Here is a 21,739-nt window from a genome sequence, read left to right as displayed (position 1 = left end):
CCTGAGCCTGGGAGGCCTGGCGAGAAACCACGTTGACAGCATTGGAACTTCACTTCCCAGCAAGCCCCGCGTCCTCCTACCGCGCTAGGCATGACGGGCGTCTCCTCCCGCTCTCTTCTCTGGCGGAAGAACCTTGAGGCGGGAACGTCAGCCAGGCGTAAGGGCGCGCGGCATCCTGGGATGTGTAGTCTGGCCGGGACCGGGACACCCCCTTGGATGAATGGGGCCGGAGCCGACTGCGAACTACAGCTCCTCGGCTGGCAGCGTCGGTGGTGGCCCCGGAGGAGAGCAGCGCTGCAGGGCGGTGGGGATGTTCTGTGCCGCGGCGAACGCAGTAGCCGGGCTTCTTAGGGTGGCGGTGTAAGCGGGCGCCTGCTTGTGCGCGCTCGCTCTCCTTCCCCGGCACCGGTCATGCGCCCGGCGTTCGCTGTGGGCCTGGTGTTCGCAGGCTGCTGCAGTAACGTGATCTTCCTAGAGCTCCTGGCCCGGTAAGTGACCTTCGCGGGCCGCACCCCCGCTGGCGGCGCGCGGGGGCCCGGGTAGCACGGCCAGCGGAGTCGGCTGCCCCGTGGTTCCGCGCGCTGCCCGCTGTCCCGTCCACCAGCTTCACAGCATCCCTCGGAGGGGAGCGCCCCGGGTGCCGTCCTCACGCACTGGGGACCGAAGCCTGCAGTTTTTCTCGTGACGGGTCCAAGGTCGGCAGGAAGCTCGTGGCAGAACCCAGGTTTCTTCCACCTCTTCTCGATTCCGTTAATGCCACGCGTTTGACTTGGGCAAAGCTTTTTGACTTCTAAAGCAGTCTGATTTTGTACTCGCTGCAAAGAAAGTTTCTTTAATGTGGCTCCCCAAAACGTTTGTTTTATTGGCTTTAGAGATGGCTGGGAGCATTCGACCCAGCATACCTCCCAGCGATGTAGTAGAGTGGATTTTTATTCAGAGAGCCCGTCCCCTTGACCAGAGAGAGGAATTCCAGCTCTAAGATGTTACAGTCCTTAAATTGAGAAGCATGCATTTGGAAGCGTAACTTTCAGAATGATTATGACACGTTCCCAAAAGGAAACCAGGTTGGCTTTATTGAGGTGGCACTCGATACTGAGTAGTGCGTAAAGTTCAGTGGGTGGAAACTGTTGTTACAGAAAAGATAACAGACTAGAAAAGGCTCAGCATTAAAAAATCTCAAGTCTTGGTTCTGGGGTCTCCCTTTTCTGCCTGTAAAATAAAATATCTGTGGCCATATTTCTGAATCTGGACACCTCTACTGATCATCCGAACAATCTTGTGTACCAAATAGGTCAGAAATTATAATCTCTTTTACTGAAAGTGAGACAGGTCCCAAGAAGGTAGATGGTCTTTTACTGTAAATTTAAGTGGCAGAACCAGAACTAGAATCCAGGATACCTAAACTCTAGTCTAGTACCGTCTGCAGCCCCTCTGTTATTTTTGAACTTGAGCGTCCCACAGAATTTTGGTCAGTTTCTCACGTGGAGGCTACTGGAAATGTATTTTATTTTCATGATCCCATTGATACGTCATTCTGAAGCAGTTTACTTACGGTGTGGGTTAATTTTTGCTGTTAAAGAGCTTGAAATTTTATGCAGAAAGTGTTGATAAAGATCTGTCACTTCTTTGGGGAGTAGGTGGAGAGAGGTTTAAAAATGGAAAGAAAAAATGTATCTGGTTGTTAGTCTTACAAACTTCAAAGTAAGATCACTTCGGAAATTGACTTAAAAATATTAAGATGATAAAATCAGGCCAGCCATGGAAATGAAAGTCAGAGAATAATAGTGTAATAGTTGTGTTGAATATGTCATTAAGTTAAATCCTACCAAAGGCTGTGTGACTTCAGAGTACGTAGCAACTGAAGGTCCTCTTGACTAAGTGTGAGCTCTTGGCTAAATTACTTCATCTCCTGAGTCTGCTCTTTGAACTTCAAAAGGCTGGTGGTCGCTCTGCCAGACCCACAGGGTTTTGAAGGATTGAATGAGATGCACGTGCAAAGCGCCTGAAGCACACTGACCTTCCCCTTCTAAACTTTCAGGACAGGTAAACCTTGCTTTATGAGCTGCTCATGAAAAGCCGTGGATAAATCTAATGCTTCTGTGAATTGTAGGAGCTTCTATGTAGAACAGTCTGAATAATTTATAAACAAATCCTCGTCCTTTAACCTTTTTTATAAATCTGGCTCTTTGCAGTACAGCAGTGGGTTTTCATAAAGCTGTGAGGGATACATTTGTTAATGTAGTGGGTAGCATACATCAGGTTGAGTAGCAGCTCTTTCCTGATTTGCTTGGGCCACTCTCGACTTACCATGCCAAAGATCAATAAAATGAGAGCTGGTTGAACCAGATGGCCTTTATGGTTCTTTGTAGATTTGGCCTCCTCATCACTTTTGACTTTATCTTGGGACATCACGGTGGAAAGCTCATAAATTTTTATAGAGCAGGAACTCTGCTTCTCCTATGGCTTCCTTGGAACCATTATGTGCCCTAATAAAGAGGCAACTAGAACACTAAATACACATGGAAAGCTAGAGTGACCTGTAGGAAGAAGCACGCGTCTTTATCCATCTTCCCCAAATTGGAAAATAGATTTAGGTTTTTCTTTCTGATTTTTATATCTATAATTGGGACCTATACTAAAAGAAAAAGCTCCATGCAGTGTACAGAACAGATGTGAAGTAATGAATGGATGCCTTCATCTCCCTCCTGAAAGAGCTTGGAAACAGGATGCGCCCCTATCAGCTAACTAGCCAGGCAAGGTATTGCGTGCCTTACGTCGGGAGAACAGTCTGAAACATTTTCTTTTTTCCATTTGATTTTACGATCAAGTGCGTAACGTTCACTCAAGTAAGGAAGTTTCCTAAATCTAGAATAAGAAATACGAAAGGCGTAGATTTCTTTCCCTTCGGAGTTGCTCATCTTTGAAGTCAAAATTTGAATTCTTGCCAAAGAGAATTCAAAGTAAGAGAAACTGTTTGCAGTTGGTGATTATAATTTCTAAGGAATAAAGTCCAAGAGAACAAGTGATTTAGGGAAAAGGATCCAAGTTTTTAATGCTGAAGTTTTAAAATGAAAAAAAAAAATGAATTATTCAAGTTAAAACAAATAGTTCCACTGGCAGCGGTGTGTTCCCGAAAACGCTGTTGATTTTTTTTTAAAAAATTAATTATGTGAGTACATTAGGGAGATTTAAAAATCCTATGGAGATAGAGACGAAGTAGAATAGGGTTGTCAGGGGATAGGGGGAGGGTATGGGATTTCTTTTGGAAATGCCCTAAAATGGTAATGGCTGCACAGTTTTAAATATACGAGAAACCACTGAATTGTAAACAATAATATAAGGGAGTCTGCACGCATCATTTATGTGCCATGTGGCTCTGGGAGACTTACCTGAGTCAGTGCCACGTGGCCCTCAGTGCCCTTAGCAATGAAATGGGCGTAATAATAACTACCTCTGTAAAATAAAGATAAAATTAAAAATCATTATGCCTTTTCAAAGGTCCTGTGAGGAATACACTTGTGAATCATATTTTGAAATAAATGGTTTCTTTTTATCTTTCATACAGTACTACTATTTTAGGTCCTATTTGCTTAAAGGGAGGCACCCTCCCCTTCAGCTCCTTGAGTGAAGGCCAGATGTTGTGCCCAGAGAGTAGGGGCGCGAAGACGAATTGGACACGGGCGGTCCTCTGACCTTCTCTGTGTGGCATCAGGTGCTTACTGTTTTCAGATTCCATGTTTGGCTTCTTCAGTACATTGTCACATCCTTAAGGGCTCAGGGATCAGGTCTTCACATTGGGAGCTCCCTCGCCCCAAATTTGACACATAATAGGTTCTCCATAATTGTCCTTTTGTTTTTTAATGTTTATTTGTTTATTTTGAGAGAGAGTGGGAAAGGGGGAAGGGCAGAGGGGGAGACAGGATCAGAAGCCTTTGTGCTGAGGGCAGAGAGCCTGAGGCAGGGCTCAGACCCACGAACCACGAGATGGTGACCTGAGCTGAAGTCAAGGGCTTAACCAACGGAGCCACCCAGGCACCCCTCCGTAATTGTTCTTTAATGGAAATGACCTAATCTGTTGGTAAAAAGGAAACAGGAGGAAGCGAGGAAGCTTGATGAGCCCCTTTTGGGCTAAGTCTTGTGTTTGGCGCTTGATATATACTCTCTCATTGGATCCTCGCTACAAACTGAAAACTGTATCACTTGCGTTTTTATAAGTGAGAAAAATTGGTCAAGATAAATGCCTTTTTAGAAGAGTTAACTATACTTTGATTGAAGGCCTTCAGTGTGCGAGATCCTAGGGCCTTTTTGCCTCTGTGGCACGCTATTAAGTACTTTTCAGGGACTGGCTTGTCTACAATAAACTAGTGAGGTGAGATAGGAACCAATACTGTTCCCATTGTAAAAATAAGGAAACAAGACTTAGGGGAATAAACTTCTACTCTCACACAGTAAGTGGTAGAGACCTGGATCCTACATGTCATTGTGTGCTTTTTTTTTTTCCTTTTTTTTTTTTTTTTAAATTTATCTTAGGCAGAGACAGAGCCTGAGCAGGGGAGGGGCAGAGAGAGAGAGAGGGAGGCACAGAATCCAAAGCAGGCTGCAGGCTCTGAGCTGTCAGCACAGAGCCGGATGCGGGGCTTGAACTCCCAAACTGTGAGATCATGACCTGAGCCGAAGTCCGACGCTTAACCAACTGAGCCACCCAGTGCCCCAGCCATTGTGTTCTTTTAACCACCATGGACTACAGTGGTTCTCAACTCTGAGAGCATATGAGAATTACCCGCACATCTTACATGGGTGGGTACACACACACACACACACACACACCTCCCCCCACATCTTCCGCCCTCTCCCTAGACCTACACTAGTGGTTCTCAGCTCTGGCTGCCCGCTAGAATCAAGTGGAAAGCTTTGAAAAGTCTGGGTTCCAGGGCCCTACCCCACAGCAGTCTGAGCGGACCTGGGGGAGGCGGGGGAAGCGGTGAGGCTTCTCAGGCACATGGGGTTTTAAAGAGCAGCCTAGCCTGAGTTGAACAAGAACCGTGCCAGGAACCATCTAGAGCTGAAGTACCTTCTCCCGTCACCCCTATGTCGGCTAATGGTTCTAATTAGCTCTTCAAGGGAGGTAGGTGTCTTACGTGATTATTTATGGTTTTGTGCCCCGTTTTTCCCTGTCCCTTGAACGTAAATGCTAAAAGAGATGGTTGAACATAAAGCAGTCGTTTTCAGGGACACCTCCACAGGCGGTAGAGACCGAAGAGGAACAGTGGTTCTGTTCCAGATGGTAAGCAGAGCTCTGCACGGGAGAGGCTCATGTTGAGTTGTCCCTTTTACGCCTGATGGGCATATTTAAGAGCTTGTCTCCTTGGCACTGCAGTTTAATCTTAACACCACCAAGAGAGAATTGGGGTTGTTTTTAATAAATAGCATTATTTTTTTTTAATTTTTTTTTTTTTAACATTTACTTATTTTTGAGACAGAGAGAGAGCGTGAACGGGGGAGGGTCAGAGAGAGAGGGAGACACAGAATCTGAAACAGGCCCCGGGCTCTGAGCTGTCAGCACAGAGCCCGACGCGGGGCTCAAACTCACAGACTGTAAGATCATGACCCGAGCTGAAGTCGGATGCTCAACCGAGCCACCCAGGCGCCCCTAAATAGCATTATTTTCAATGTGATAGTACATTTGCAATACAAGAATCCCTCTACTCACTAGCCTCTGGTAAATAAATGTCCTTGGTCAAGATGAGAACACAGAATATGAAGCCTGAAAAATACTGGTCATATGAGAAATCTGGAAGCTTCACAGAAACAAAGACAGCGGTTCGCTTTGTACTTCTTCCAGTGACTGAGCAGAACCTAATAGAAGACAGACTCAAAACCACAGGCCTTTTAAGTGACCAGTTTTCGCAGAGTGTTTCAAGAGGGAGGTCAGAGGATTTTTTTTTTTTTTCTGTCTTATAAATATGTTCCTAACAGTCACTGTGGAAGATTTTTCACCATCTGTCGAGTACCTGATAGATCTGTGTTAAGAGTTGTGGGGAACGGTAGATGATAGGAGTGTTCTTCAGTCTTTTCTTCGTTTTGCTCCTTATCTCTCCTTACTCTGGCCAGAGATCCTTTGTCTGTAGACGTTTTCTTCCCGATCACCCCTCCACAGATGCGTTAGATACCGGTTCATGTGCCGTATGCGTATCTGTGCTTGAGACTTAGAAAAAGAGTATGAATCTCTCCGCCCCAAGAACCAGTTGTCCCTTGGGGACCTTATCTAAGGTGGTGGTCCTGTCACCAAAGCGGGTGCATGTCTTCCATTAATGGTAGTCTCCGTGGTTCCTGGTCAGGAGGCTACGTGAACGTTCCCGGAGACCTCGGCGTGTTTCTGTGCTGGACTTTGCTGCTCAAGCTGACTGGGATCCTGCCTAAAGTCCTTGTGCTTCACTGAGGATCCCACATACGAGCACTTCCTCCAGCTTACCAGGAAAGTTGTATCGTGGTCCTAAGAATGAATGCATCAGAGTGCTTCTTACTCGTGGCCTGCTACAACCAGGGAAGAGTGAAATAAGAAACCTTGACACTCTTCTCTGTGGGCTCGGTTGATGGTTGTGTGTGATCCACGGGCTATGAAACCGGAGATAAAGCACAGTGGGTAATAGAAATCAGGCCTCCCTGTTATTCTGAACTATCAGTATAACAAGTGTTGGTGCCCTTTATCTCAGCTTTTCGTACCTTATTTACCTTTTTGTCATTTACTACACAGGAAGCATCCAGGATGTGGGAACATCGTGACATTTGCACAGTTTTTATTCATTGCCGTGGAAGGCTTCCTCTTTGAAGCTGATTTGGGAAGGAAGCGGCCAGCCATCCCAATCAGGTATGGCACATTGAACTCTCCTTTCGCCTTTGTTTGTTTTAAAGAAGTTCAGAACTTTTCTGGTACCTAGATAAAGGAGAATGAGGCATCTGTGCATAAGATCTGTGTCAAAGGTATTAGAAGAATAATAAGGGTAATTCATTTTCTGCATTTAATATGCTGTGAAACTACAGGGAGACTATTTTTAGAATAAAACTCCTGTAGTTTCACAACATATTAAATGCAGAAAATGAATTATGATGGAGACAACACTGTGTGTGTGTGTGTGTGTGTGTGTGTGTAGTATATGGTTGGTTAAAGGCTTAGTGTGACCGCAGATTTTTTTTTTAATAGTTATGTATGCTATCCTCATGTTGGTAAAGTTATCAGATACACTAAGAGCGGTATTATTGTTCCTTTTTAAAAATGACGGGGTTTGGGGAATAAACAGAAATGGTGGTTACGCAGCCTTGCGAATACTGAACGCTACCGAATTATTCACTTCAGAATGGTTGATTTTGTGTTTCGTGAACTTCCCCTCAATTAAAAGAAAATGAAAGGTAAGCTAAGGCAAAATTGTTAATTCCAGACCTCCACCCCTTTGTGCACATTTGCATAACTGTACTCATGGGGTCAAATAGGAAACAGGACAGCTCTTCTAATAAATAGCGTGTTGGAAATTCAGCATTCTTGCTGAGACGGACTTGAGGTAAAAATGTAATGCATCCAGTTGTCAGTCTGTAGTAGAATCTTGTTACTAAATTCCTTTGACAGGGGTTTTCTGATGTGAATGTATCAGAGGACTAGTTACGGCTCATCCTTGTTGGTATTCTTTTGCAGCATTCCTGAGTAGTCTGCTGTAGAGAATCTGGCTGAATTTTGTTACTAATATTGTACTTCTAAGTTTCCCAGTGCAATGCTAAGTATTCTTGAACACATTGTTTTCCATTGGCTTTAATATCTACATAAAACTTTCTGCTCCTGAGACCAACATTTCTATCCCAGCAGGAGCCCCAGCATTTTTGATTCCTCTGACCCTTTCCCCCTTCCTCCCACTATCTCTTTCCATTCTGGCTGCCACTAGCACAGTTCAGGAACACGTTCACCCTCATCATTAGCTTTTATAAATGGTGCCCTAGCTGGCCGGCCTCTTGTCTCCCACCCCTGCATCCCTGTATTTTGATTTCCTACCATTGTATTGTGACACCACCCCCCACCTCCTCCAAGCACTCAGGGGTCACCAGTAGGCTCAGAGGGGAGCCTAGCTGCCTAACCTGCCTTTTGAGGCCCCCCCCCCCCCAGGGTCTTGCCCTAACAGTCATACTTCCACGTGTGTCCATTGTGCTGGCTGTTTTATTTTCTATCTGAGAAGAAGCTACCATCAAAATCTTGACATCATGGGCATGTCCTTCATTGCCAGGAGCAATTTCTAGGCTGTGCTATGTAGACAGCAATGTGGAATAGTTGGAATTCACTATCCTAAAAGACCTTGATGAACTCTCTTTATCTCCAAATGGCATCCTTTCAAGATAGGACTAAGAAAATTTGGCAAGAAACCTGGTGAAGTCACCAATAGTATATTATTTAGAAACTGTGAAAATAGCTGTTCCCAGTGTTAAAAAAAAATTCAACTAAGTAAATTTGAAGATCTGATTGGTTTTATTAAATGATTCATGAATCAGGCCTTATCACATCTAGCAAGTAGAGGGGAACTCCACTCAGCTGAAGAAGAGAAAGGCTTTTAAAGGCAGAGGACATTAAAGAAGAAGAAAGGAATTTATTAGCAAGATATGAATCGTTTAGGCAAGGTTGTCTCTTAAGGGGAGAAGGGGTCTATCAGAAAATTCCCTAGTATTGGCCAGGAAATTCTATCTTGGCCGATAAAAGGTTATATTCCGGGGGTGGGGAGGGGTGGAGGGTTGAAATTGCAGTTGGGTTAGGAATTAGGTCTCCGTTTACTGACTTGGGTTCATAACCTAAGTGGCACCATTTTGGGCCTGCCGTTTTCTTTTAACAAATTACCGCCTTTTGATCAGACTGTCAGCTTAGCTGAGATATGTGATAAAAATTTAAGGCATTAGCATCACTCTCAGTTACCGCTCTAAAGTTCTTGAAGTTTTGGTTGTTCCTTTTTGTGGTATCCATAGGTCTTAACCTCTATGATATTCACAGGTCACAGCTTCATGCTCCTTAAATCGGTTATTTTCTTTGTTCCTTAGATGTTCCAGTCTTAGGGAGATCATTTGCTTGGTGGTTAGCACCTATATGCATTTAAAGCTTTTGAAAGAATACAGTACAGCAGGGAGATGATTATCATTACTATAAGCAGGATAAATCCCAGTATATGGAGTGCACTTTAGAGCCGTGGTGCCCAAGACCCAAACCGATCAAAATCAAATAAGTCAAAGAAAGACCCTTTGGAAAGAGTCACCTTCTTAAGCCAGGCGATCTTACATAATTGAGTTTCAGTGTCCCCAGAAGTGTCAGTCTAGGCATAGCTGGTGGTGTTTGCCACAGCATGGACACCTCTTTGGTCAGCCAATAGATAATTAAGAATTATTCCATTATCAGGGAGAGCTTTGGCTAGAGAGTTTAAGGATATTTGTTGAGCTGCTATTGTTTTAACAGGTTTTTGCAGTAATTTTAAGAATTAAGGAGCAGTTCTTTATCATAGCCTCATGCATCTATCCCTAATCAGGGAAACAGGGACCTGTCAAAAGGAGAATTATAAATCATGAATATCTTCTGGTAGGCGCTCTTTAACTCAGCAGTGTCAATTTAGGGGAGTTGACAATAAGATTCTAATTTTGTTTGTGAAAAGTTAGGTGCGCAGGGAGATTGTTTATCCTGAAATGAAAGGTTGTTTAAATATCAGAGGTTGCCAAGTTACAAGGACATTAGTCTGGCAGCGAGGGGAATAGACTTTATTCACATGTGCCACAGTCTTACAAATATGACATAAAGGCTTAGTGTTACTTTTTTGACAATGCTTTCCATGTAATATACATATCAAATAAACCTAATTCATCTAGCAGGTGCTTTGAAATATTCTAAGTGAAAAGGACTTCATTTAGGAAGTTAGACAAAAATATTTTTTAAAAAGGTTTTAAAGCACTTCCCTAAATAAGATCACAGATGATTATGAAACCCAATATTTAAAATAAGTTTTTAGTCTTACCTAAATCAGATCAAAAGCCCAAGAAAACTTTGTCCTTTTAACAGAAAGAAAACCAAATTCTTATTTAGTGCTAGCTTATAACTCCTTTTTTTAATGTTTATTTATTTATTTTGAGAGAGAGCAGGGGAGGGGCAGAGAGAGAGGGGGAGAGACATCTCAAGCAGGCTCCATGCTCCACACTGGCCTTGATGTCACAAACCTTGAGATCATGACGTAAGTGGAAATCAAGAGTCGAACACATACCCCAGTTGAGCCACAGAGGCACCCCCAAAACTCATTTTTTAAAATACATTTATTTTCATCTTAACCAGCTTGACCACACATGAAAATTCCTGTTTATAATTTTTTTTTTTCAACGTTTATTTATTTTTGGGACAGAGAGAGACAGAGCATGAACGGGGGAGGGGCAGAGAGAGAGGGAGACACAGAATCGGAAACAGGCTCCAGGCTCCGAGCCATCAGCCCAGAGCCCAACACGGGGCTCGAACTCACGGACAGCGAGATCGTGACCTGGCTGAAGTCGGATGCTTAACCGACTGCGCCACCCAGGCGCCCCGAAAATTCCTGTTTAAAGATTCTTTTTTCTGCAAACCTACAACTTTTTTCCCCCTACGTTCCAATTTTGTCCTATGTTTTTTCTTTTCTCTTTAAACAACCAGCCTCGTTTTAGGACAAAGTGACTTCCTTTCCCCTTAACAAAAACTGTATTGAAAGAGAACTTCTGCTGACTCCATTTTGACCTCAAATTCTAGCTGGGTTCTTCTCTCTAGCTTGTCTCGGCTCAGGCTGAAGATCCAGCGGGCAAAGTGTCCCATGAAGGGAACTGAAACTGCCCCCTCAAGCAGTAAGGACCCTCCGGAACCAGCCCACCTGCACTCACCCACTTTGCCCCACATTTTCTTTATATAAACCTGAGAGTATTTTCAGCACTTCGGAGATAGTCTCAGATGCTAGTCCCCTGTCTTCCTGCCCTTGGCGTCACTGAAATAAATTCCTCGTGCCACCACCCCTCGTCTCTCTGCCTTTGGATTCCCTCAGTGGCCAGTGGCCGAACCTGGTCTGTTTGGGACCCCCAGAGCCACGCATGCGCTTGTGCACGCCTGTGCCCCAGCTACATGATCTCCGTTTCTCATACCTTTTTCGCCTGAAAACACATCCTACTTTCCTTCCACACAGAAATGTTTTCCTTATTATTTTTATTTATTTTTTATTTTGATTATTTTTAGTAGCTTTAATTACATACATTGATTAGAATTGAATACATTTCAAAATTTAAAAAGCGTATGCCTTTTAAAATTTTCCAATGCAGTATTAACATCCACATATCTTTTAGTTTCTCTGCAATAAGAGGCCAAAATGAGAGAAACTTATGTTTAGTAATTAATGTTTTAGTATTTTGTCTTATTTGGAAATGATCTAGATCTTGTAAAAGTTTTAAATTCCAGTTAGTTAACATACAGCGTTACAGTAATTTTTCACGTACAGTATGGTGATTCAGCAGTTCTGTGAATCACCAGGTACTCCTCATGACCAGTGCACTCCTTAGCCCCCATCACCTACTTCACCCATCCTTCACCCCCCACCCCTCTGATAACCACCAGTTTGTTCTCTGTAGTTAAGAGTCGGCTTCTTGGTTTTTCTCTCTCCCTCCCAAAGGGAGTGAAATCATATGGTATTGGTCTTTCTCTGACTGACTTCGCTTAGCATTATACCCTCTAGTTCCACCCATGTTGTTGCAAATGGCAAGATTTCATTCTTTTTTATGGCTGAAAAGATTTTCATTCTCTTTTATTCTTTATTCATCAATTGATGGACACTTGGGCTGCTTCCATATCTTCACCATTATAAATAATTCCGTAAACATCAGGGTGCATGTATTCCTCTGAGTTAGTGTTTTTGTATTCCTTGGGTAAATAGTTTAATTACTGGATCGTAGAATAATTCTGCGTTTAACTTTTTGAGGAACCTCCCTATTGTCTTCCACAGTGGCTGCACCAGTTTGCATTCCCACCAACTGTGCAAGAGCATTCCTTTCTCTCCACATCTTTGCCAACACCTTTGTTTCTTGCATTGTTGACTAGCCTTTCTAACAGGTGTGAGGTGATATCTCATTGTAGTTTTGATTTCCATTTCCCTGATGATCAGTGACACTGAGCATCTTTTCATTGTCCATTGGCCATCTGTATGTCTTTTTTGGGAAAAAAAAATGTCTGTTCATGTCTTTTGCCTATTTTTTAATTGGATTATTTGTTTTTTGCTGTTGAGTTTTATAAGTTCTTTATGTATTTTGTATACTAACCCTTTTTCAGATATGTCATTCGCAAATATCTTCTCTCATTCCATAGATTGCCTTTTAGTTTTGTTGATTGATTCCTTTGCTGTGCAGAAGCTTTTTATTTTGATGTAGTGCCAATAGTTTATTTTTGCTTTTGTTTCCCTTGCCTTGGAGAACCTGTCTAGAAAAAAGCTGCTACAGTGAGCATTAGAGAAGTTACTGCCTGTGCTCTCATCTAGGATTTTTATGGTTTCTGATCTCACATTTAGGTCCTTGATCCATTTTGAATTTATTTTTGTGTCTGGTGTAAGAAAGTGGCCTAGTTTCATTGTTTTGCATGTTGCTGTCCAGTTCTCCCAACACCATTTGTTGAAGAGACTCTTTTTTCCATTGGATGGTCTTTCCAGCTTTGTCAAAGATTAGTCGACCATATAATTGTGGGCCCATTTCTGGATTTTCTATTCTGTTCCACTGATCTCTGTGTCTGTTTTTGTACCAGTATCCTACTGTTTTGATTACTATAGCTTTGTAACATAATTTGAAGTCTGGAGTTGTGTTGACGCCTCCAGCTTTACTTTTCTTTTTCAAGATTGTTTTGGCTATTAGGGGTCTTTTGTGGTTCCATACAAATTTCAGGATTGTTCTAGTTTTGTGAAAAATGTTCTTCGTATTTTGATAGGGATTGCATTGAATGTGTAGATTGAATGTGTAGATTACTTTGGGTAGTATTGATATTATAACAATATTTTTTCTTCCAGTCCATGAGCACGTAATGTCTTTTTGTTTCTTTGTGTCATTTCCAAATTTCTTTATAGTTTTTAGAATACGGGTCTTTCACTTCTTTAGTTAAGTTTATTCCTAGGTATCATATTACTTTTGCTGCAATTGTATATGGGATTGTTTTCTTAATTTTTCTTTCTGCTGCTTCATTGTTGTATAGAAATGCAGTAGATTTCTATAGATTGATTTTGTATCCTCAGACTTTACAGAATTCATGTATTAGTTCCAGCAATGTTTTGATGGAGTCTTTTAGGGTTTTGTGTATAGAGTAACATGTCATCTGCGAATAGTGAACATTTTACTTCTTCCTTATTGCTTTGGATGCTTTTTTTCTTTTTGTTGTCTAATTGCTGTGGCTAGGACTTCCAGTACTAAGTTGAATAAAACGAGTGGGATGGATATCCTTATCTTGTTCCTGATCTTAGGGGAAAAGTTCTCAGTTTTTCCTAATTAATGATGGTTGTAGCTGTGGGCTTTTCATATATGACCTTTATTATGTTGAGGTGTGTTCCCTCTACACCTACTTTGTTGAGAGTTTTTATCATGAATAGATGTTGTACTTTGTCAAATGCTTTTTCTGCATCTATTGAAATGATTGTATGGTTCTCATCCTTTCTCTTATTGACGTGATGTATCATGTTGATTGATTTGTGAATATTGAACTACCCTTGCAAACCAAGAATGAATCTTACTTGATCCTGGTGAATGATTTTTTTTTAATGTATTGTTGGATTCAGTTTGCTAGTATTTTTGTTGAGGATTTTTGCATCTGTGTTCATTAGAGATGTTGGCCTATAGTTCGTTGTCTCTCTCTCTCTTTTTTTTTTTCTTTTTTGTGTATGTGGTGTCTTTATCTGGTTTTGGTATCACGGTAATGTTGGCCTCATAGAATGAATTTGGAGTTTTCCTTCCCTATTTTTGGAGGGGGGGAACAGTTTGAGAAAAATATGTATTAACTCTTCTTTAAATGTTTGGTAGAATTCACCTGTAAAGCCGTCTGGTCCTGGACTTTTGTTTATTGCGAGATTTTTTTTATTACTGATTCAGTTTCTTGTATTAGTCTGTTCTGGTTTTCTATTTCTTCCTGTTTCAGTTTTGGTAACTTTCAAGTTTGTAGGTATTCATTTTTTCCTAGGTTGTCCAATTTGTTGGCATATAGTTTTTAATAATATTCTCTTATAATTGTTTATATTTCTGTCATGTTGGTTGTTATTTTTTCTCTCTCATTTGTGATTTGATTTATTTGGTTCCTTTCTTTTTTTGATAAGTCTAGCTAGAGGTTTATCAGTTTTATTAGTTGTTTGAAAGAACCAGCTCCTAGTTTCATTGATTTATTTTATATATATACATATATCTGTATACATATGCATGTACACACACAATACATGTATACATATATGTATAAATATGGTTTCTATAGCATTTATTTCTGCTGTAATATTTATTATTTTCATTCTTCTGGCTTTAGGCTTCATTTATTCTTTTTCTAGCTCCTTTAGATGTAAGGGTAGGTTGTTTACTTGAGATTTTTCTTGCTTCTTGAGGTAGGCCTGTACTGCAATAAACTTTCTTCTTAGGGTACCTGGGTGGCTCAGTTGGTTAAGCGTCTGACTCTTGATTTCAGCTCAGGTTGTGATCTCATGGTTTGTGAGATTGAGCCCTGCATGGGGGCTCTGTGCTGTCAGCACAGAGCCTGCTTGGAATTCTCTTTCTTGCTCTCTCTCTGCCCCTCCCCTGAGCTTGCTCACTCACTCTTTGTCTTAAAAATAAACTAAAAAAAAAAACAAAAACAAAAAACCTTCCTTCTTGGAACTGCTTTGCTCCATCCCAAAGGTTTTATTTATTTATTTTCATTTTCTTTTAAGGTTTATTTTTGAGAGAGCTTGCACACGTGCACGTTTGGGGGAGGGGCAGAGACAGAGAAGGAGACACAGATTCTGAAGCAGGCTCCAGGCTCTGAGTGGTCAGTGTAGAGCCTGATGTGGGGATCAAACTTATGAACTGCCAGATCATGACCAGAGCTGAAGTCGGCCACTTACCTAAACGAGCCACTTCAGGAGCCCTATCCCAAAGGTTTTAAACCATTGTGTTTTCATTTTAACTTGTTTTTGTGTACTTTTAAAATTTCCTCTTTTATTTCCTGATTGACCCATTCACTGTTTAGTACTATGTTATTTAACCCCCATGAATTTGTGATCTTTCCAGATTTTTTCTTGTGGTTAACTTCTAGTATCATAGCCTTGTGGTCAGAAAAGATGCACGGTATGACTTCAGTCTTTTTGAATTTGTTGAGGCTTATTATTGTGGCTTCATATGGTGATCTATTCTGGAGAATGTTCCATGTGTACTTGAAAAGAATGTATTTTGCTGTTTTAGGTTGGAATGTTCTGGATATGTCTGCTAAATCCATCTGTTCCAGTGTGTCATTGAAAGCCATTGTTTTCTTGTTTGGTTTTCTGTTTAGATGATTTATTCATATAAGTGGGTATTAAAATCACCTGCTATTATTGTGTTATTATCAATTAGTTCTTTTATGTTTGTTATTAACTGTTTTATATATTTGGGTGCCTCCATGTTGGGTGCATAAATATTTACAATTGTTAGATCTTGTTGGATTGTCATCATTATTATTATTACTTAGTGTTCTTCTTTGTCTCTTGTTATAGTCTTTACTTTTTACAGTCTTTGTTTTTAAGGTTTAGTTTGTCCAACACAAGTATTACTACTCCAGCTTTCTTTTGACATCTATTTTCATAACAAATGTTTCTCTATCCCCTCACTTTTGATGTGTGGATGTCTTTAGGCCTAAAATGAGTCTTTTGTAGGTAGCCTATAGAGGGGTCTTTTTTTTTTTTTTTATTCATTCTGTCACCCTGTGTCTTTTGATTGAAGCATTTAGTCCATTCACATTCAAAGTAATTATGATAGATATGTATTTATTGCCATTTTATTACCTGTTTTCTTGTTTTGTTTGAGAAACTCTTTCTCTCTCTATTCTGAGTGATAGCCTTACTGGATAGAGTATTCTTGGTTGCATATTTTTCCCATTCAGAAGTTTAAATATATCATGCCACTCCTTTGTGGCTTGGAAAGTTTCTGCTGAAAAATCCCAATAGCCTTATGGAGTTTCCCTTATATGTAACTCTCTTCTTTTGTTTTGCTGATTTTATTTTATTTTATTTGCTGCTTTAAAATTTTTTCTTTATTAGTGTTTTGCCATTTTAATATAATATGTGTTGGTCTGGATCTCCCTTTGTTGATTTTGTTAGGGGTTTTCTGTGCCTCCTGGATCTGGATATGTTTCCTTCCTCAGATTAGAGAACTTTTCAGATATTATCTCTGAAAATAAATTTTCTACCCCTTTTTTTTCTTCTTGTGGGAATCCTATAATGCAAATGCATTTATGTTTAATGGAGTCACTGAGTTCCCTAAGTCTGTTCTCATTTTGCATAATTTTTGTTGTTGTTCAGCATGGTTACTTTCCATTACTCTATCTGAAAGTCTAGAGAGTATTTTTATGATCATTGCTTTAAACTCTTTGTCAAGCATATTACTTACATATGTTTCACTTAGATCTCTGTCCATAGCCTTGTCCTGTCATTTGGGACAGATGCCTGTCTTTTCATTTTGTCTAAGTCTCTGTACCTATTTCTCTGTATTAGGAAAGTCCGCTATGTCTCTTGATCTTGAGGGTATTGGCCTTCTGAAGAAGAGGTCGTGCAGTGCCCTACAGCATAGTGTCCCCTGTTACCCAGGGCCTGCTGCTTCTGGGAGTTTCTCCAATGCGTGCTGCTCGTGCTTCGCTGTTGTGTTCTGACTGCTTTATCCTTCAGACCTCTGCAGAGCCTTTCTTTGCCTGTTGTGGGCAGTGTTTAGTCTCTGGCCTGAATGTGGTGTGCTTTAACTAGTGCTGCGGTCTGCTTGTGAAATGAGCCACTGCCGCTGGAACCAAGGCCCTGCCAAACTTCCAGGTCAGAAGATAGGTGCTGTGGGCCCGGGTTTGGGCTGGTCTTCTGGGGGCCTGCCTTGCTGGGTCTGAGGCAAGCAAGACTGGGAGGGGCAGTTCAAGCCTTGTCAGCAGGTTAGGTGGCCAGTGTCTGCTGGGCTGGTTCTTGGACATGGTTCTGTGTTTATGCTGAGGGGCAGGGGAGGGAAAGCCTCCTGCCAGTTCCTTTGTACCCCCAGAGGGGTCTCTGTTAGCTGCCTCTCTGGGACGAGTCTCAGAGGAGCAACTAACCTCAGCACTGTGTGCCCCAGGCACTCTTCAAATCACTGTATGTCCTCAGGCTGTTTACCCTGCCTTGGGTCTAAGAGCAGGCCCAGTGCCTTGGGGCTCTGTCGGAGCCAAGCCTGCTGACCTTTAGAACTCCAGGCTTTAAGCCTGGTTGCGAAAACTCATGAAATTCAGCCCCTCTCACTGTCCAGGCCAGTTGCTGTGGGGATTCGTTTTCCCCACGCTCTCCCCATGTAATTGTAAAGACAGGTCTGTTTTAATTAAGCCATCAACCTTAAACTAGCTTTTATCTCGAATATTTTTTTTCAGACCATGTGAACTTGTAATATGTTTGGGTTAGTCTGTTCCCACGTGTTACTCTATCTCTTGTCCTTCTCCGTGACCACAGCTCCTTCCCCACGTAGTGGCCTGGATTCATGTCTCTCCCAAACCTTATATCCGCACTTCCTACCTTCTTTGATGTGGCTCTTCTCTACCTTTAGTTGTGGACTTCGTCTGCTAGTCTTCAGGTCAATTTCTGGGTATTTAGGGTGATTTGATAGTTTTCTAGTATGAGGAGAGCCTAGGATCTTCCTGGTGAGGTTTTGGAGTGATGGTGGGGTTCAGAGCTGATGGCCAAGAAAGAATTCTTGAAGACGGCTTCTGTGCAAAAAGGTGATTTTATTAAATAAAGCATGGGACAGGACCCCTGGGCAGAAAGAGTTGCACTGGGGTTATGTACTGTGGAGTTAGGAGAGATTAAGTCAAGAGGAGGTTTTTTAAAGGGATTTTCCATATGCTAAAGATAATTACTGGAGGCCTAGCTATTATCAAGCTAAGGTGGTTTTTTCCCTCTAGGAAAGCATTATCATTAAGACCGGAGGGAGTTCCTGGAGGTTAGGCTATTGATAAGATTGCCTTTTTCTTGTAATTTACTAAGATATTTGTAAACTGATGGAGACTGTCAGTTTAACCATTTGTTTTCTGTCCTTTGCTTTGTTCTTGGGCAGCAAGGAGTGCCTGAGGAATATAAAACATATCCCACCTAGGGATGGGGGGTGGGGGGAGATAGTTTGTAGGGTGTCAGCTTGCCTTTTGCTCCTTCATCACTTCTACTTCCAGAAATGATCTAGATTTTTAATGATTTTAGCTTAACTCATCATTTAACCTAACTCAGCAAAACTTTAAGGTTTTAGCTTACCAAAAAAAAAAAGGGAAAACTCTATAAGTAGACATAAATATCATAGAAAAGCTCATTTATAAACTTTTATGTTGTTTAATTTACTTGTCTTTAATAACTATGATTATTTTTAAGTAAGCTCTATGCCCAGTGTGGGGTTTGAACTTGACCCTGAGATCAGTTGCATGTTCTACCAACTGAGTGAGTCAGGTGCCCTGGTAACTATTTTTAGATTACCTGTAAAAGCTGTATTAAACATTAGACAAAGTCAGCCATTATCCTAAGCTATTAATTTTTGTTGACAGATCTTATAAGAGCAACATGAACTTACTTGGCTAGTAAACTCAAGGAGAATACGTTTTATATGTAGTGTTTTAACTGTAAAGACATATCTGTTTTAATTAAGCCATCAACCTTAAACTAGCTTTTATATCGAATATTTCTTTTCGACCATGTGAACTTGTAATATGTTTGGATTAGTGTCTGTTTGAGAATTTTAGAATGCCCAATCCTTACAAGTGCTTGCCCTCAAACCAACTGAACAGAGCTCTTACAAATTAATTTTAGCAATGCTATCTAGAAGTAGAAAATAGCACAGAATTACAGCATGTAAATACAGGTACACATGAACATATAGACAGAGAGCCCTTATAGCTTCAGGTTTTAAAGTATTGCTGTGAAATAGGTATGGAATTTACTAATTCTAAAAGTTAGATCCAAGTTGTTTTTCTGGTAGGTGGGATAAGGTTATCAGTCTAGATAGCTAAAGATTTTTCTAGTATTTATGAAGACACCTAAGATTTGCATTTCTCTTTGGCAAGTCGAGTTCCAAATAACCTCTCCTCCTTTTGTTTTTTCCTTTTTTCTTTTTTTTAAATTTTTTAAGAATTTTTTTTTTTATTTTTGAGAGAGAGACAGACAGACAGACAATGAGAGTTGGGGAGGGGCAGAGAGAGAGGGAGACACAGAATCTGATGCCGGCTCCAGGCTCTGAGCTTTCAGCACAGAGCCTGTCACTGAGCTCCAACTCACTAACCGCTAGATCATGACCTGAGCTGAAGTCGGAAGCTTAACTGTATGAGCCATCCAGGCGCCCCACCTGAAATTTGCATTTAAAAAATTTTTTTTAAATGTTTGTTTATTTTTGAGAGAGACACACAGAGTGTAAGTGGGGGAGGGTCAGAGAGAGAGGGAGACAGAGAATCCAGAGCAGGCCCCAGGCTCAGAGCGCGATGCAGGGCTTGAACTCACAAACCGTGAGATCATGACCTAAGCGGAAAGTTGGACGCTTAACTGCTTTACTGCTTAACCGGCTGAGCCACCCAGGCGCTTCTGAAATTTGCATCTTAAAGGGATGGACCAGATAGAATTTCCTAGAGAAGACCTTGGAGAACATTGGACATTTACATCTTAAAGGCACTGAGAAAGAATAAAAGCTTCTCTTACTAGGATTTTTGTTCCCTTAAAGTCGGAATTTTTACACTTACAAGACTTTTGAGATAGGGTGGGTTTGGGGATTGGCAAAAGGGATTGGTAGTCTTTGAATAGTTTTGAACCACAGCTCTGGTCTTGTAAAGACTAGATTTCTAAAACAAGAACAGGTATTAATTCCTCAAAGAATTGGATTGTCCCCTAAATGATATCAAAGTACTGACACACCCATCTAGCTATAAGAGTATCTTCTTTGGGCGGCTGGGTGGCTCGGTTGGTTAAGGTTGGTTAAGCGTCTGACTCTTGGTTTTGGCTCAGGTCATGGTCTCACGGTTTGTTAGTTCAAGCCCCATCTGGGGCTCTGTACTGACAGCATGGAGCCTGCTTGGGATTCTCTCTCTCCCTCTCTATCCCTCCCCTGCTCGCTCTCTCCGTCTCTCTCAAAATAAATAAATAAACTTAAAAAAAAAAAAAAGAATGTCTTCTTTCCAGGGTGCCTCGCTTGCTCAGTTGATAGAGCTTGTGACTCTTGATCACAGGGTTGTGAGTTCCAGCTCCTGGGTATAGAGATTACTTTTAAAAAGTCTTTTAAAAAAAATGAGAATGTCTTCTTTGTCTCCAGGTTCATAATAGCTTGGGGGAGAAGGCCTTGACATAAAAATTGCTGTCAGGCTCTGAATATCAGCAACCAGTTCTTGATTATAAAGTTATTAAATCCTTTCAAATATTTTGTCAGGGCAAACAGTAAATAATTCTGGGAGGATTAAACAGTGGACCCAAGAGGGGTCCTCAGAAAGGGTGTAAAAGATACTGTCTTGGGAGAATCTAGAGTCACTCTCAACAATAGCCGAGGAAAGAATCAACTGCCTGCATGCCCCAGGCAGGCAGAAAGCCAGTCAAGTTCTTAGGATATAAAAGGAGACAAGCAGGGAAATAGCTGTTTCCGTGAGAGAAAGGATCAGTAACCATTGGAACTGGATTTGGAAAGGAAGAGACAATGCAGATTTTTATTTTCCTCTCTCAGCTGGGCTCAGGTAATATATTTACAAAAACTCTTGAGGATCCTCCCTTAGGTTTAAGAAATTACTCAACTAAAGGGGGTCCTGGGTGGCTCAGCTGGTTAAGCGTCCGACTTTGGCTCAGGTTATGATCCTGCAGCTCACGAGTTCAAGCCCTGCGTCAGGCTCTGTGCTGACAGCTCAGAGCCTGGAACATGCTTCAGATTCATTCATATTCTCTCTCTCTCTCTCTCTCTCTCTCTGTCTCTCGTTGTGCCCCTCCTCTGCTTGCATTCTCTGTCTCTCTCTCTCTGTCTCTCTCAAAGATAAATTAACATTAAAAAAATTATTCAAGTATGGACTTTAGTTTGACCATTGACCACGGAGTGAAAGATATCTGAAGAGTATCACCTATAGCCTCAATTAGTCTTACTCTGCAAGTGACTGCTTAATAGTCTCTTTGGAGTAAAAGGCAGTTCACCCAGGTTGACCAGGATGAGTACTCAAAGGATAGAGGGGAACAGGAGGGTTACACTGGCCTTACAGTCTTGTTTTAAGTACCGTTTTCTCATTTTCACGAGCTTTTTACACTGAATCTTTTTAATAAAACTTTGGGAATTTTGAAACGTTTTGGAGGCTTCTGCTTGCCATGTAAAATAGGTATCCCGTTGTGTCTAATTTGGGAATCCTTTCTTTCAAATGCACTTCTTAAATGGCCTTACCTAACTGGAACATTCTCCATCCTGGCCATTGTAATTCTAGGTTCTTTTTAGTATCGCTATTTCTGTTGCTGTTCACAGCTTCTGGCACCATAGTTTTTAGACCTAAAACTAAAAC

At 41.4% G+C, this 21,739-nt stretch overlaps 1 protein-coding gene across 1 annotated transcript in view; it reads left to right on the top strand.

Moving 5' to 3' along the window:
- Positions 1 to 266: 266 nt before the first annotated feature.
- SLC35B4 (solute carrier family 35 member B4) overlaps positions 267 to 21,739 on the top strand; it is a 40,305-nt gene continuing 18,832 nt past the window's right edge. The window contains exons 1-2 of the mRNA XM_047096974.1: positions 267 to 488; positions 6,755 to 6,868. Coding sequence (XP_046952930.1) covers positions 412 to 488; positions 6,755 to 6,868 — 191 coding nt within the window. The 5' untranslated portion in view covers positions 267 to 411. The remainder of the gene's footprint in view (positions 489 to 6,754; positions 6,869 to 21,739) is intronic.

Source organism: Lynx rufus, unplaced genomic scaffold (genome assembly GCF_022079265.1).
Source record: "Lynx rufus isolate CCGP_SWC_20201006 ecotype Redwood Valley unplaced genomic scaffold, mLynRuf1.p SCAF_4, whole genome shotgun sequence".
Taxonomy (NCBI): Eukaryota; Metazoa; Chordata; class Mammalia; order Carnivora; family Felidae; genus Lynx; species Lynx rufus.
The sequence above is the reverse complement of the archived record's forward strand: the minus strand, read 5'-3'. Positions and strand labels throughout refer to the sequence as shown.